The sequence below is a fragment of the Echeneis naucrates genome, chromosome 14 (genome assembly GCF_900963305.1).
Source record: "Echeneis naucrates chromosome 14, fEcheNa1.1, whole genome shotgun sequence".
NCBI lineage: Eukaryota > Metazoa > Chordata > Actinopteri > Carangiformes > Echeneidae > Echeneis > Echeneis naucrates.
The window spans coordinates 17,467,738-17,483,634 of NC_042524.1; the positions used below are offsets into that span (position 1 = coordinate 17,467,738).

The 15,897-nt window shown below is 40.8% G+C and overlaps 1 protein-coding gene across 1 annotated transcript; it reads left to right on the plus strand.

Annotated features, from left to right (window-relative positions):
* Positions 1–195: 195 nt before the first annotated feature.
* On the plus strand, positions 196–15,572 carry ints2 (integrator complex subunit 2). The gene is made up of 25 exons (XM_029519054.1): positions 196–500; positions 1,379–1,689; positions 1,796–1,934; positions 2,164–2,266; positions 2,562–2,675; positions 3,679–3,809; positions 4,375–4,545; positions 5,205–5,425; positions 5,652–5,777; positions 6,005–6,076; positions 6,902–7,016; positions 7,511–7,579; positions 7,731–7,865; positions 7,972–8,148; positions 8,664–8,778; positions 9,504–9,608; positions 9,792–9,956; positions 10,760–10,961; positions 12,164–12,289; positions 12,600–12,801; positions 12,978–13,259; positions 13,696–13,803; positions 13,927–14,032; positions 14,345–14,521; positions 14,849–15,572. The coding sequence occupies exons 2-25, from the start codon at positions 1,397–1,399 to the stop codon at positions 15,028–15,030; spliced, it is 3,636 nt and encodes a 1,211-aa protein (XP_029374914.1). The 5' UTR covers positions 196–500; positions 1,379–1,396; the 3' UTR covers positions 15,031–15,572.
* Positions 15,573–15,897: the final 325 nt, after the last annotated feature.

Sequence of the window (15,897 nt, forward strand, 5' to 3'; positions counted from 1 at the left end):
ACAATAGGAAGCTAATGAAACATTAACTGTGGTGATCAGTTATGTGTCCATGGTACACACATCTGGTCATCTCGCTGCTTTTCGCCGATCCCCCCCCCCGACTGATGTGCCAAAGCAAACATCAGCTGTAGGTGGCTCTTAGATATCCATCGCCCTGGACTGACTGGTCAACCCGGTGCCGGTCAGAGTTTGATCACAGCCTGCAGTCAGCGTAGCAGCGGGCTGAGCACGGCCGATCCCGTCACTTTAAAACTCAAACATCTGCACCCAAGACAAGACCGGGTCCACATGGACATGCGGAAACCTTAGCTGACAGCGGTGAACACAAAACAGCTTCCAACGACATAAACCTGCCGGTGAACGCTGGGAGCAGCTTCCCCCCCCCCCTCTGTCACCGGCTCAGGACTACCCTGTAGAGGTTGGTGGTACGGACCCCAGTCCGAGGGCTCAAGGCCTCCATGGTGACATTTCTTTTTGAAAAGACGTCGCCCTAATACGAGGTAAGGCGATTCTGGCTGAGTTATTGAATGGCCATTGACTTTGGGAGGTTTACACGGCAGGGACAGACCAGCGAGTATGAGCTACCTCACAAGCTAGCGTATCTTAGCCTAGCTTAGCCGTTAGTCCACCACTGTGTATAAATGCTAGCTAAGTCATAGCAGGCTAGCTGGGAGCTAATGTTAATAAGTTGCCCAGGCACGTTAGCTGCATCTTTTGACATTACCTGTACTTCTAAATTAACTAAATTTCTAAGTGGGGGGGAATAAAATCAATCCAACTTAAACCATGCGCAATCGGAACCCTTATTAATTAGTTCGAGCAGAAATAAAAGCGTCAGTTATACCTCATACCTAACCATTTAGCTAACCGCTAACGCTATCTTGTTTTGTTAGCCATGTTATCATGATATTTACCATCGCAGCATAATTTTGTACCAACTAAGTAGAACCTTAGACTATATAACCACAAAAGCATTACTCAAATGCCCTATCAAGCCCTATGGCCTCCGTCCATAGCTTCTCCTGTTAGCTGAAATTGCATGGTGTAATGTTCTTTTCTTTCCTTATTTGTTTAAAGTTTTATTGTTTTCTGCTATTTAGTCCATATTCTCTTGTTATATGTGGTCCTTTCTCTTATTTCTGGCTCGACTCGCAGCTCTTACACAAGATTTCCGATGTACCAAGACTGTGTGCAGGTGTACAAATGGAAAATAAAGATAATCTTCCAGTAGAGTAGTTTTCTTGAGGGTCTTTAGTGTTTACAGTCTCAGATACATTTTTACAACATCTCATTCCCCACAAGGTGCTGTGAGTGACACTGTAGGTACTTTGCATCAGATCGGAGAATCAACATGTTTTAATGGTCCTCCCTCTTTCAGCAAGGTTTAACTGAAGAGATGGCAGACAGCACAGGTCTGCAGTTTGTAAGCGCCTATGCTTTTGAAGCCATGCAAAAGGTGGATGTGGTTCGTCTGGCAGCTTTAAGCGACACAGAGCTGAGGCTGCTGCTTCCCTGTCTAGTGAGGATGGCTCTGTGTGCTCCCGCTGATCAGAGTCAGTTGTGGGCACAGGACAAGAAGCTCATCCTTCGCCTGCTTTCTGGAGTGGAAGCTGTCAACTCAATTGTAGCACTTTTGTCAGTCGACTTTCATGCCTTGGAACAGGATGCACGAAAGGAGCAGCAGCTTAGGTATAGTGTACTCGCACACAGGAACATGATTAATGTTACTTCTGGTAATGAATAGAATTGGGATTTGATTTTGGCCGTAAACACAATGTGCTATCTCCTCTGCCAGGCACAAGGTGGGGGGTTCTAATGGGGAGAGCATCCTGGTTTCACAGCTACAGCATGGTCTTACCCTGGAGTTTGAACACAGTGATCCTCTGAGGAGACTCCGTCTGACCCTTAGTGAACTCTTGGCAATCATGAATAAGGTACACTCAGAGGTCCATATATAAATTGCACACCTGTCTACACTTATTCATAGAAGCTTGAAGGTGGCATCACAAATCCCACATCTCTGGTAGCTGGTTTTATACTGATTGAAAAATTAAATGTTTCTTTGTACTGGAAATGGCCCTCAGTACTTTCATCCTCACCTAATAGGATAACTTATATGATTGATCAACAGAGTCTATTACTTTTTCCCTCATTGGTTCTCAGGTGGTAGACTCAAATGGAGAGTTTTTCTTAAAGTCTTCTGAACTCTTTGAAAGTCCTGTTTATTTGGAAGAAGTTGCAGATGTGCTCTGCATTTTACAAGCAGGTAACCAACCACTTTTGTCTGTCTAATTTTATTATAAAGCAATTGCATTGATTATAACTGCTTTTATACACAAATGCATTTACAAATATTGGGATGCTAAATTAGTAGGGCTCTTTCATGTTCCATAAAGTTTTGGTAATATTTATGGCTTTACATTTTAATGAATTTATATTTAAATTACAGTTTATATAAGCAAATATTAGCAATGCATTTTTAAAAACCTACGTTTTTTTTATGGTGTAAAATGTGCTGCTTCTTTTTTTTTTGTTTTGTTTTGTTTTGTTTTGTTTCATAGAGCTACCTTCCTTGCTGCCCATTGTGGATGTAGCAGAGGCTTTGCTTCATGTTCGTAACGGTGACTGGTTTCTGTGTCTGTTGGTTGCCAATGTCCCTGACAGCTTCAATGAAGGTAATTCATCTGTGCCTCAGCACTGCACATAATATCAGTTGATGATGTGCAATGGAGTGGCTGGTTAATTACCAGTACTTGCCTCATGTGGTTAGTGAGTGTGCCTTGTGTGTCTCAGATAGACCGTTATATGGCATTACCTCACAGGCTTCCTTATGATAGTTTCATAATAATTATAGGCAGTTGAGCTGACCTTGCATGTTTTTGTGTAGCCGTTTTCCTCGATAATTCTTACCATGCTGCAGCCCTGATGGTATGTCTCTGATTGATGAAGACGTTATTGTCCTGTGCAGCCTTGAAAGGCTCATAAGAAAATGCTTGTTGTCTCTAAGGCCTTCTTATCACACATAGGGTCAGAAATTGGTCAATATCTTATTTTGGCGTGTTACATAGCAGCTTTTGTAATTTGACTTCTAAAAAAGACTGTGCTAAGTTAAAAGGGAAATGAACTGATCTAAAGTTGAAGTATGCCAACACAAGGTGGCAACCAGACCCAAGTCCAGTTGCTTTTGTGTGATGGAAAATAATCCAGAGGCAGCAAAGACGGAACTTAATATTGTTTTAGGGCATGTCATCATCTCAGGTAACCAGTAATGGTTAGCTTTTCGAGCTTCCATCTAGAGAGTGACACACACCCTTGAAATGATGTCTGCCGATGGCTGTTAAATCTCATTTACAGGGAGATAAATGACTCAAGATTCTATGGAGTGTATGTTTTAATGGCAGAACGCAGCATGGTCGTGACTTTGGAGAAATTGTACTGCTACTGCCTGTTACTGATATACAGAAAGCCAGTAAATCTTAGAGAGAAGCGTATAATGATCACCATCTACAGTATCAAAATGTATTGACTAAGACTTTTGCTTTGTTTTGTGTGAAAATCTGTTAAGTGAGCATGTTGCTAAAAGATGCCATTGTTAAAGGGAAATGTTGTTATCTTAATGAGTTATCTCTTGGTTTCTTATATGCTGCTTGTTTACTGAAATGTAATCTGTCACTGCAGTTTGCAGAGGTCTCATCAAGAATGGAGAACGTCAGGATGAGGAGAGTGTGGGTGGTCGACGCAGGACTGAGGCCCTAAGGCAGCTATGTCAGATGAACCCCTCACAGGCGCTCAACATCAGAGCTATGGTGGTCAGTTACACTAATACAACTGTGATGAGAAGACAAGCAAATTAATACTTTAAATTGCCTGTTGGTGTAAATGTGAGTTTGTGGTTTCGTCAGCCATGTGATAGACTAGAATATGACTGTTTTATTCTGTAATTATTTCAAACACACACTTCACAGAAATCATTTCTTTCTGTACTTATTTATGTGGCGATACACTTGGTTGTGCTATTTGAGAGGGGACAAATTTCTGTAATTCTGTCAGGCTGTTGAGCAAGTCATGTGCTGAAATAGGGTTATTTTAGACACTAATCTACCACAGTTGTTGGCAGTGGGGGTTTGTTAATATATAGAGTATATGTATCAGGAAGAATCAGGAAAAATGGTTAAGCCCCAAAGGGTGGAGATGGTCCTCACATTGTTAGGAATGATGTGTAAAAGGTTTATTGGTACAAGGACAGTGATGTAACAGCAGGAATAGTATTACTCTATACTATATAGAATGCCCTATATGACAGTAAGGTGTAAGAGCAGTTTGGAAGAAGAATATATCCAATATAATTTATCTGTTAATTCTGTGTGTCATCAGGTGGAGGAGTGCCACTTGCCTGGCTTGGGTGTAGCTCTGACTCTGGACTACAAACCAGATGCAGCAGATGAGGCAGTTAGTCCTCTAGTCTCTTATGTCAGTGGTCTGCTGCTGGGTACCAATAGCAAAGTCCGGACCTGGTTCAGCATGTTCATCCGCAATGGACAACAGGTGAGTGTCCAGGGTATAAGAAGATACCAGGTTTTGTCTCATCTTGTTGAGCACAGAGCACCAACCAAAAAGAGCTCATAATGAGATGACATGTCAAAACAAAGCTACTACAACTACTATGGCTGGATGAAATGGACCAAAGAAGGCCATGAATGCAAGATTTATGATTTCACTTTGATTAGATTCATGGTAAATGATTAAAATGTTCTTTCTAGTAGCATCACCTTAGTCTGCATTAAGACAAATACTGTATTATAGTATAGTATAGTATAGTATAATATAGTATGTATAAATTGTGGCCATAATCTCACACTTAAGCTTGATGTGCACACGCACACCAACACCCATGTTCTCATGGACAAGCTAACATTTTAAATGTAAAAATTGATACAAGTGATTCCCTATCTTTCCATATCCTTGCATTCCCAGCAATTTATGAATGGTACTTTCTTCAAGGAAAAACAAACAGCCAAGGAAAAAATATACCCAGCCCAATTATTATATGTGTATAGGCAGTTAATTGACACACCTTAAAATAAACACCTTTGCTAAACAGTGGCTTGTGCTTGCTCATTTGTTGGTTGCTGTTCTTAAATGTGAACTTTAGAATGGAGTAACGCCAGTTGACTTGCACTCTCTCTCTCCCTCTGTACTGCCAGCGAAAGCGAGAAAGCAGCTCAGTGCTGTGGCAGATGCGCAGACAGCTGCTGTTGGAGCTGGTCGCCATCCTGCCACGTTCACGCAGTACACACGTCCCCAACGATGGTGACATGGAAGGGGAGAACATCTCAGGGTACTCTGGCCTCAGAGAGGAACATGTGGTGAAGGCCAGCGCTCTGCTTCGACTGTATTGTGCCCTCATGGGCATTGCAGGTCTCAGGTAGGTCAGAGAGTATATAGCATTCCTTTTTATATTTCGTAGTTCTGTATTCCTGATTTTTGTCATGTGTTCTATTGTCAAGTAATTTGTATTATTGTTTTAAGTCAGAATGCTTTGTTTGGATCAGTGAAAAAGTGTAAAAGTTTTACAGTTAAGCAATTTGTTAATGTGTACCTTTAAGAACTCAAGTCATCAAGAAAATTTTCTTTTTTTGACCCTCTCCAAGGCCGACAGATGAAGAGGCAGAGCAGCTGCTGCAGCTGATGACCAGCCGGCCTCCAGCCACTCCTGCCGGTGTTCGCTTTGTCTCTCTGTCCTTTTGCAAGCTGCTGGCCTTCCCTACCCTAGTCAGGTACACAAAGCTAGTCTTATTGATTACTTTTAGTGTTTTTCATAGGCTGGGATAACAAACTCTATTTAACTAACAGGTGGTCTTGATTCTTGATTTTCTGCCAATGCAGGCCGCTTGCCAGAGGTCTTGTCTGCCTCTTTTAGCATTTAATACTGTCTCTTTGTTAGATGGAGTGCAAACATTGTACTGTGTGTGTTTCTGTTTGTGTGTTGTGGGTGTCTGTTCAGCACCCCAGAGCAGGAGCAGCTTATGGTCATGTGGCTCAGCTGGATGATCAAAGAGGAGGAATACTTTGAGAGGTAAGAAAGATTTACATATTTATGATAATGAGCTATTTTTGAATTATATTATGAAAAACTGTGGTTCTTAGTTTAAAAATGGAAATAAATTGTGAATATTTATCAGCATTAAGGCAAAAAAATTCTAATAATAAGTAACAATTTTACTATGTAGTAAATATGCTTTGGACAAAATATGTAATTCACTTTGTGGAAAAATTATTTGTATTTCATTATTTGTGTTACACTTGCAGTGTTTCAGTTTATTTGGTTGTACTTTATTGTACAATCATAGAAGTTTTATTTTGGTCCTGAAAAATATCTGATCATTCTAGAATTTGGCAAGAGAATGCTGTCTTCCTACTTTAACATGATGACAAAATAAATTGTGTATGATTTTAATGAGTTGCTTCTGACTAGTATGTCAGCTGTAGCTTACTGCAATAATTTGAATGAAGACTAAGTTGAAACATAGGGTTAGGGTAAATTTCATGTTTTTACACTCAGTTGAAAGTGTGCTTGTTTTGTCTCTGGGTTTTGTTGTCTGTGGGAATGACAGGTGATGAATGACAATGATAACTGGAGGAGTACATTTGTCTTTATTCATGACTTGAGTCCACTAAAAATAGATCCTCAACTTATGTCTAAAGTGATTTTTAGGGAAGACCACGGGGATACAGGCTGATAGAAAGTAGACGTTGTAGTGTATGTGTGAGCATCTTTGTAGACTGGTGCAACTAGCATAATGATTTAATTAAAATTCTGTCTTGTAAACTGCAGGATTAACGACAAATCTAAGTGTCTTTCTCACTTGCGTCACTTTCATGTGTGTCTTCTTCCTTACAGTGCTGCAGGCGTATCTGCTTCTTTTGGAGAGATGCTATTACTGGTTGCCATGTATTTCCATAGCAACCAGCTCAGCTCCATTATTGAGCTGGTGTGCTCTACTTTGGGGATGAAGGTAACGTTGTAGGTGGAAGAGAGGGAGGCAATGATCAATACAACAGTCTGGCTGACCAGCTACATCTCCCAGTTATCCACAGCAGTGATACATATGAAGACTATATCACTGATGAAATACTTGCAGCATATACATATCTGCCAAGGCAATCCGTACCCTGTGGCCACTTTCCTGTTTTATACCTTATTAAGTACACAATTGTTTCCTGCCTGTGCACTAAATAGTTTTCCTGTCTCAGTGTATTTTCCACTAACATGTGTTATGTAATTGGATTTAGAGCCTGTTTGTTTCCACCCCTAGGGCAATCCTCTCAGTTCAATGTTGTGATGTTGTGCCTGCCATGTAGAATTTTCTTTATGAAATATGAAAGGAGGGAATAACAAAATACCAGCACTGTAGCCTGGAGGTTGTTTTGCACTAAGGGTAAACACACCTCTGTGCATCTTTTTATTTATTTATTTATTTATTTATTCATGCATTGTTCAAATTTTCAGATTGCCATCAAGCCAAGCTCTCTCAGCAAAATGAAGACCATCTTCGTGCAAGAAATCTTCACAGAACAGGTACATACACACATCCCACAAATCTATTTGCCAGTACATTTACATATTATGTAGTGTAATTGAGGTCACATGTTCACAGCAATGTGATGTAAAACTCTTTCAAATTTTTTCCCTTGTCATTTTACGGATAATGTAATTTTTTGGTATTTAGGTGGTTACAGCCCATGCAGTTAGGGTTGCAGTGACCAATAACTTAAGTGCCAACATCTCAGGGTTCCTCCCCATTCACTGCATCTATCAGCTCCTTCGGAGCCGAGCGTTCACCAAGCACAAAGTGTCCATCAAGGTATGATATGTACGATATGTGGTTTAGAATGATGGCTAGATGACTTGCTACAAAGTTCTAGACTGTTTCTGAAATTAATGCTAAACTGGTGTATTTTTTTTTCTAGGATTGGATCTATCGCCAACTCTGTGAGACAACCACGCCCATGCACACACAACTTATTCCTCTAATTGATGCCTACATAAACTCCATCCTTACCCCAGCATCAAAAGCCAACCCAGAGGCTACCAACCAGCCAGTCACTGAGCAGGAGATCCTCAATATCTTTGTGTGCTCTGCAGCCGTGAGTTATCCCAAAGGTTTCCCAGAAACAAAACATACACCCTGAAGAATTTACATTCCTGTAAATTGTGTTTCTCGTTCAATCAGTGTGTTTTTATTAGATTATTTTACCTCTCATTGTCTATGTTCATGTTTAAATGTTTGAAGGCAATGTTCATTTTAGACAGATATTTTTTTAATGGCTCTTACTGTTGGACCAGTGCATTTTGTATTTTATTTTATATTATTAATTCATTGCATGATTGTTGGAAAAATTTGTTTTTATTTTTGCTAGGATTTACAAGTATTTTAGCTGAATTTGTCCCTGAAAATTAATTTCTGCTGAAAACTAATTTTACATAATGATTGGACAGTAGTTTGAATGATATTTAAAGTTGGCAAGCCTCACAGTATTTGATACTCCTGATAAACCCTTTGAAAGTATCCATCTCCATTTTCATTGATGCATAACCATATTGTGCTGATTGTCCCCAGCCTTCAGAGGTTATTTTTGCTTTATCACTCTATCTTGTCTAGCAAGGAGAGGGCAGCCGAGGGGGGCGACAGCGCTACTCCATCACCACCCAACTCCTTATCCTGTACTACATCCTGTCTTATGAGGAAAACCTGTTGGCGAGTACCAAACAACTAGGTATCTACAAGACAATAACTGCCCCAAACAGCACTGCAATCTGCCTGGCCTCCTTCTGTACTGTTGGCACACTTCCTTCTCAGCTACTTTTTTTTTCCTTTCTAAAGTGCAGCCATTGTCATCTCCTCCACTGAAGAAGTCATTGTATGTGAGATATGGGGAATTTGTCTGGCAATGAGAGGAGAAAGGCAGCTTTTGTCCTCTGATAAGTTGTAGGAGACACTCTCACTCTGGATGTGCAGCCATTCATCCTTTTCTCTCTTGACACTGACTGTTGGCTGCTTCATACCGAATAAATGGAGGTCTGACAAAGAGCCAAGTACAATGGCTGTGGGAGCTAAGCTAACTAGGACAACTGTAGGTTAGATAGAGCATTAGTGGTTAGCTTAGTCAGTGTTTATACCCTCCCAGGACAAGCTCTCCTTGTGCCCTTCATTAGGCCAGATTTATGTGAGAGTTTATGCCCATCTCCTTAATTGCTGTGTTTACCCAAGTGCACCCAAAGCCTTCAAGGAAGGAGTAATGATGCCCATCAGCAGTGGTAATGAACCCACATCAATGAAAAATCACCTCCGCTCCTCTAACACATTGGCACAGTGGCTCCAGCGTACTTACACTCTCAAATAAAACATTTATATATCTTCTCTTCCTTGATGTTCTCACCATGTCTATTTACTGTTCTCTAGTTTCTTTGCTTCAGTCACCTCTTCTGCTATTTGTTTTAGCCCTGATGCAGAGGAAACCAAAATCCTACTCAGCAGCCTTGATGGACCAAATCCCCATTAAGTACTTAGTTACCCAGGCCCAGGGACTGCAACAGGAACTCGGGGGTGAGACATGGTCTTAATGTTATATGTTATATCTTTTCCCTACTATATTTGGTGTTTGTTCTACAGCAGGTAGTAATAATGAACCCAAGTGAGCAATTATCTTTATATATGCTATACACAGAAAGAAGATCTTTTGGGTAATACACATGTAAACAACCTTGGTGTCTTTGTCCCTTTTCCCAGGTCTCCACTCTGCGCTGCTGAGGCTACTGGCTACGAACTACCCCCACTTATGTCTAGTCGAGGACTGGGTGTGTGAGGAGGAGGTGACGGGAACCCTGCCCCTGCTGAGGAAGATGATGCTCACCAGCAACACCTGCAGATACACTCAGAGCCAACTTCACCAGGGTGAGTGGATTATGAATGAAGGATGAAAGAAATAGGAGTAACACATAAGGTTGGGGTTAAGGTTTCTGCATTCAGCGCTCCTGTATATTTATCTCAAAATCCAATAAATAGAGTAAAAAAAAAAAAAAAAGTAGAATATTAAGAATACAAAATGCATCCAAGAATGTTTAATGGTAAATTAAGTACCGCCAGAGATAATAGTATGCTTTATACAGTCTTATGCCATGTTATCAGCCATGGGTGGAAGAGGAATGTGATACTTATACCAGCAGGTGAAAGCCTTTTTCCAACGAAAATCTTATCTCAGTGGTTCATCCTGAAGGGGTTTAGAGGATTATGTTGTAATTAGCTGTTCATTACTTGATTTTCGTACTGCAACTTTATCGTTTACATACATACATACACAGACACACACACACGTGTATGTGTATGCAAAGTTATGCTCCTTTGTTGTAACTAGGGCTGAACGATTTTGGAAAATAATCTAATTAAAAACATTTCCAATATTGCGATTTTTTTTTTTTTTTTTTTTTTTTTATCTTCTCTTTTTTTTGACATTGAATAAACCAATAATTACAGTAAGAATTAGTGCAATAAGTACATAGATGATCTGTAGATTTGACATCAGTAATACCCCATGAAGCTATTTATATGTTAAAGTCGAATGTCAACTGGTCTGTAGTTTGATCTGCAGACTTTTGATACTTCAGAGGTTTTTGGTTTTTGTTCAGTTTAGTGTGAGCATTTCACTCCACAGCACCAGAGCTTGACGACTAATTCAACAGTGTTTTCTCCCCTTCCAGCCTTCCAGAAGTTGCCATCCAGTAGTCCCAGGTTGATGCGGATCCTGGAGCACTTAACATTGCTTTCACCTGGAGACCTGATCCCTTATGCAGAAGCCCTCACAGCCAGCATGGCTCTGCTGCTGGAGTCTGCTGTGCCACGTCGCATTTTGCAGACCCTCAGTAAGCTGTGGATGGGCCTAAACACTGTAATGCCGCGAAGGTATATACTCTGGACACCATTACGTATTGTAGATGTAGGATAGAAAACGCTACCGTGACTGTCTCTATTGAGATAATCACTGAATGTCATATGGGAGTACTGCATTATGGAAGTGGGACATTTGTGTTTCAACATCACACAAGCTTAGTTTTCCCATTATGAGGATATTCCTAGTCAATGTGATATTAATTTGAGGTATGCAAATAATGCTTGCATTAAAAATATAAGCTCAAACTATTAATTTGCCTTCAGTAATTAGAATTTGGCCTCTTTTAGGCCTCAGCTTAATTTTAGAAAAAGGAAATATATTAAAAAGAGCCTGAAAAAAAAATTCAAGTAAAAATCCACAGATGAGATGTTTTTCTTCTCCTATTCATTATATGCAATGTAATAACATTAAGATTTCTGTTTTTGTTTTTGGCTGCTGGTTTAATTTTTTATTTCTCTCAGTAAAAGGTTAACAGAGAGTTGGACATGGTGTTATCTCTACCAAGGTTCTGTAAAACTGCACTGAGAGTCAATAAATAGATTAAAGGAGGTCGTGTGGAACAACAGTTGTGGCCTTTAACTCCAGGCCACTCACTCAGTGATTCCTGTGAGAATATATCAGTGGTATTGAACCTGGAAACTCTCTCAGCCTGTGGGAACTCTGGACGGTGAATGGTGACCCTCACGCTGCCCCTGGCTCCACAGGAGCAGCCTTACCTATCGATCCGAAAGGGGTCTCTAACAAGGAGAGCTTAGGGCAAGAAAACTGGGGGAAACTCTACATGAGGGAAAAGTGAAGGATTACTGCAGCCTTCCTCTTCTCCACACTGCCTGTCGTAATATTGAATGTTGTGGAGAGCTAGATTTAATACTTTTGGCAATCTGGGAGGAGGGCAGTAGTGTCAGATATCACACAGATTAACTGATTGATGTGAGTGTGCTTGCAGCAGGAATAGCTTCAAGATTTGCCTGCTGTCCAGTTTTAACTTTAGTCTGACAAGACAGAGTGAGGGTGAAATGCTGGGACAAGCTCATCTGCAAATCATTTGACGTTATTAAACCCCAACTACTGTGTTTCATCATATTTTGACTTCATTTGAATTTCTTTTCCTCTATATTGACCTATCAATCTATCTATCAATTGAATGTTACTCTACTTTAAAATACTTGCAATAGGAATGAATGTAAAAATATATTTTGTGTTTGTGTTGCAGGTTGTGGGTGATGACAGTAAATGCCCTTCAACCCTCAGCGAAGCTGCTCAGACAGCAGAGATACACTCAGAATGACCTGATGGTGGATCCTCTCATTGTGCTACGCTGTGATCAGAGAGTATACAGGTAATTAGAGGACTCCCAACATTTGGTAAATTCCAGCCAATCAGTGGACACATAAGCAGGCACCACTGTTTATTTAAAAACTTGCATTGATTATGTTTAGTTTATTTAAGGTGTGTTTAGAAATCTGGTTTCCATGGTCAAGAAATCTTGTTTCCTTTGTGTTGTTTTATTAACTTTCTAAGTTTTTGTTTTTTTTTTTTTGGCTGCACACCTGACTCTACTTTCCAAATTGCAACAGATGACTATAAACAGGCACTGGATTTGTATCTCAGTAAAGATCTGAATTGTTCTTAATAATTTTTTGGCGCAGGTGTCCTCCTTTTATGGACATTGTCCTTCACATGCTCAATGGCTACCTATTGGCCTCCAAAGCATATCTGCACGGCCACCTGAAGGAGACGGCCGACTTTGATCGGCAGACCCAGACTGTCTCGAGCCTTGGGGTGCCCGGACAACCAGATACACCTGAGGTCACCAGGGAGGAGTTGAAGAATGCACTTTTAGCTGCACAGGTATTTCAGCTACGAATTAACACATTCACACACCCACATACATACTCAGATCATACTTCTTTATGGTATCCATTTCTTTTTATTGTCCTGGGAGATGTATAAATCATGGATGCATGTAACATGAAAGATGACCTTTTCACACCAAGCCATACTTACCAGGTGTTTCTGACAAACAGGACAGCGCAGCAGTCCAGATTCTTCTTGAGGTATGTCTGCCAACCTCTGAAGAGCAGCGGCTGGGTGCCAATACAGAAAGCCTTCTGAGGAGCATCAGGGGTCCCATACCAGGGAAAGCAAAACAGGGAAGCCTGGGCCCAAAGGTCAGAGGGGGCGTGGAAAACGATGAGCCAGAGGGAGGCCTGTTCAGTGACCTACGGGAGGTGCAATGTCTCATCTGTTGTCTGCTACATCAGATGTTCATTGCTGACCCCAACATTGCCAAGTTGGTTCACTTTCAGGTAATATTAGAGGAAAAAGGCTGGCAGAGTTGCAGTCAGAAACACAGAGCAGGATAATGTTTAAATAGATCTGACTCAAACAAAATCAGGAGGACATACCACTCTTGAACTCAGGTGTCTGATTTTGTGACATTTCTACATAATTAGACTTTCAGATGAAGAGTAATGCCACCGTGCAAACACCTTTGTGTAAATGCATTTAGTTAGTATTTTAAAAAGGTGCCAGTTTCGTTTGACGTCATTAGCCTTCCCAATCTGCTATTAGTCGTAAGTGACGGGAGTACTCATTGAAGGAACAGATGACCACACCAGTCATTCCTCAGTCAGATTAATACTACTACACCCCTTCTCACACTACTATGTAAAGGTTTGATTCATCCCACATGCCTCTGTGTTTACCGTAAGTTTTATATGTCCTGCTCTGTCTTTCTGTTAGGGTTACCCTCAAGCTTTGCTGCCTCTAACTGTGGCAGGCATTCCCTCTATCCATATCTGTTTGGATTTCATCCCAGAGTTGCTGGCCCAACCCCAGCTGGAAAAGCAGGTGAGCGCCCCCCCCCAACCCGTGTTGATATGCCCTCATACAGCTGTGTTTTACTCCGTGTTTGCACGAAGCATTTGCATACCTCCCACAAATGTATTGCCCCTTGTGATTGTGTGTCCTCAGATATTTGCCATCCAGTTGCTGTCTTACCTGTGTACCCAATATGCCCTACCCAAGTCTCTCAGTGTGGCCAGGCTGGCCATCAGTGTCATGGGCACCCTCCTCACAGGTCAGTGAACAGCTTTAGATTATGGCCTTGTTTATTCAGCAAGCTGTTTTTAAATCTACATTTGCAGCTTCATCATTGAATTTCCTCTACACAGACTTACTGTTTACTGCAAATTACATCTTGTTTAAATTAGTTACTGTCACACAAACATGCCTTGATGTATTTTTCTTTATATTTGGCTGCCACCATCTGGGCTTTGGTTGTTGGTGCAGCATTCACTCTATTACATTATTAAGTGTAAAATTTGAACCAAGTCTTTTGACGCTGTTCTACAGTGCTTTCTATAAGTCTGTGTTTATGTCTGCTTTTTAGTGCTGACTCATGCCAAGCGGTTCTCCTTCTTCATGCCCACCCTGCCCTGCCTGGTGGCCTTCTGCCAGGCTTTCCCTCCGCTCTATGATGAAGTGGCATCTCTACTGGTACAAGTGGGACAAGTTTGTGCCTCAGATGTAGCCACCAAGGCCAGGGACATTGACCCTCTTATTGCCCGTAAGCAATCGTACACATAATTTGTAACAATGTCTCTTTTTAATATTCTATGATAGGAAACCAGTCAACATTAAAGCACTGATGCAGACATTGACAAAAAATATTCTGTCCTTTTTTGGGGGGGGTCAGCAAATGTTATTGGCTGACCTTTTGTGAAACTAGGTGCAACCTGTGCTTGATGATGGATTTTTAGAGAGATATATATTTTTATATACCATAAACTGTAAACATGTCGATAGTGTGAAAATGGAGAGTAAAGACTATCATTGATAAGATCGATCAGTGTTATTTAAAATGTCTCAGCAGTTTGCTGTTTTCTTACTTCAGGCCTGCAGTATTTGAAAGATAAGCCCCAGGAGGCTGCAGTTCAGGTAGAGGGATCGTCAAAGCTGACTTTACCCCAGAGGACAGCAGAAGAACTGAGTGGAGCAGACCCTGATGTTCAGCTATGCTACTGCGTTGAAGCCACCTTCATGGACATCATCAGCTCCACCTTGCATGGACTATAGGCCAAAGAAGGGGCCTGGCTTCAGCCAACACCTTTTCACTTTGCCCGTGAAAAACATTCACACTCCTGAGAAAGGCTGCTGTCGACACATCCATTCATCTTCATTAAACGGACTCAGACTTGATACAGCTTTGATAAGGGCTTTCAGATAATGTTAAGTTATGGTTTGTTTTAATTCTGTGCAAACAATGGGGTGTGTGCTTTATATTCACTGTTGTTTTTTCACTCAGTCATGTAATAAAACTAGATTTTTGACCATCAGGATTCTTTTGCCATCTTGTGAATAAATCCTGATTTCTAATTCATTTAGAAAATGTGCGTTCTCGTCCTCACAATTTGTAGAAATCCAGTTCCTGTTATACTTACTATTGTTAAATGGGTCCATTTTCTTGACCCCCCCACTTGGCAGATTTTTCTAAACTGTTATGTACCCTTCTTTTTTCTTTTTTTTTTTACTGAAAAAATGAAAGCATTGCCTTGAACCCATATGTAGAGCTTTTGTACCGTATTTGTTTGTAATAAAACAAAGAAAATTGTGTCTGATGCAAAGTGTGTGATGCAGTTTTAGAAGTGGAAAACATTTTGGTTTTTATGGGTGGTATGAACTGTTCATTGGATGAGAAATCAAAATTTTGTTCAGAGACAATGTTCTGTCCTTGGATTGATCTTGGGCTGAATGTGTTTTTGAAATGGGTTGTGTCCTTCCTGGACCACATACACTAATTGGCCAGGCGTTAGCTTCAGGCTGCTAAAGATGCTGAAGGGAGCTAATGTTTTTCAGCAAATGAGAACCTGCAGGACTAATGAGACAACAGAGGTAGATCCACACAGACACCCATGTTAAAATGTTCAGCTTGGTACAGTATTG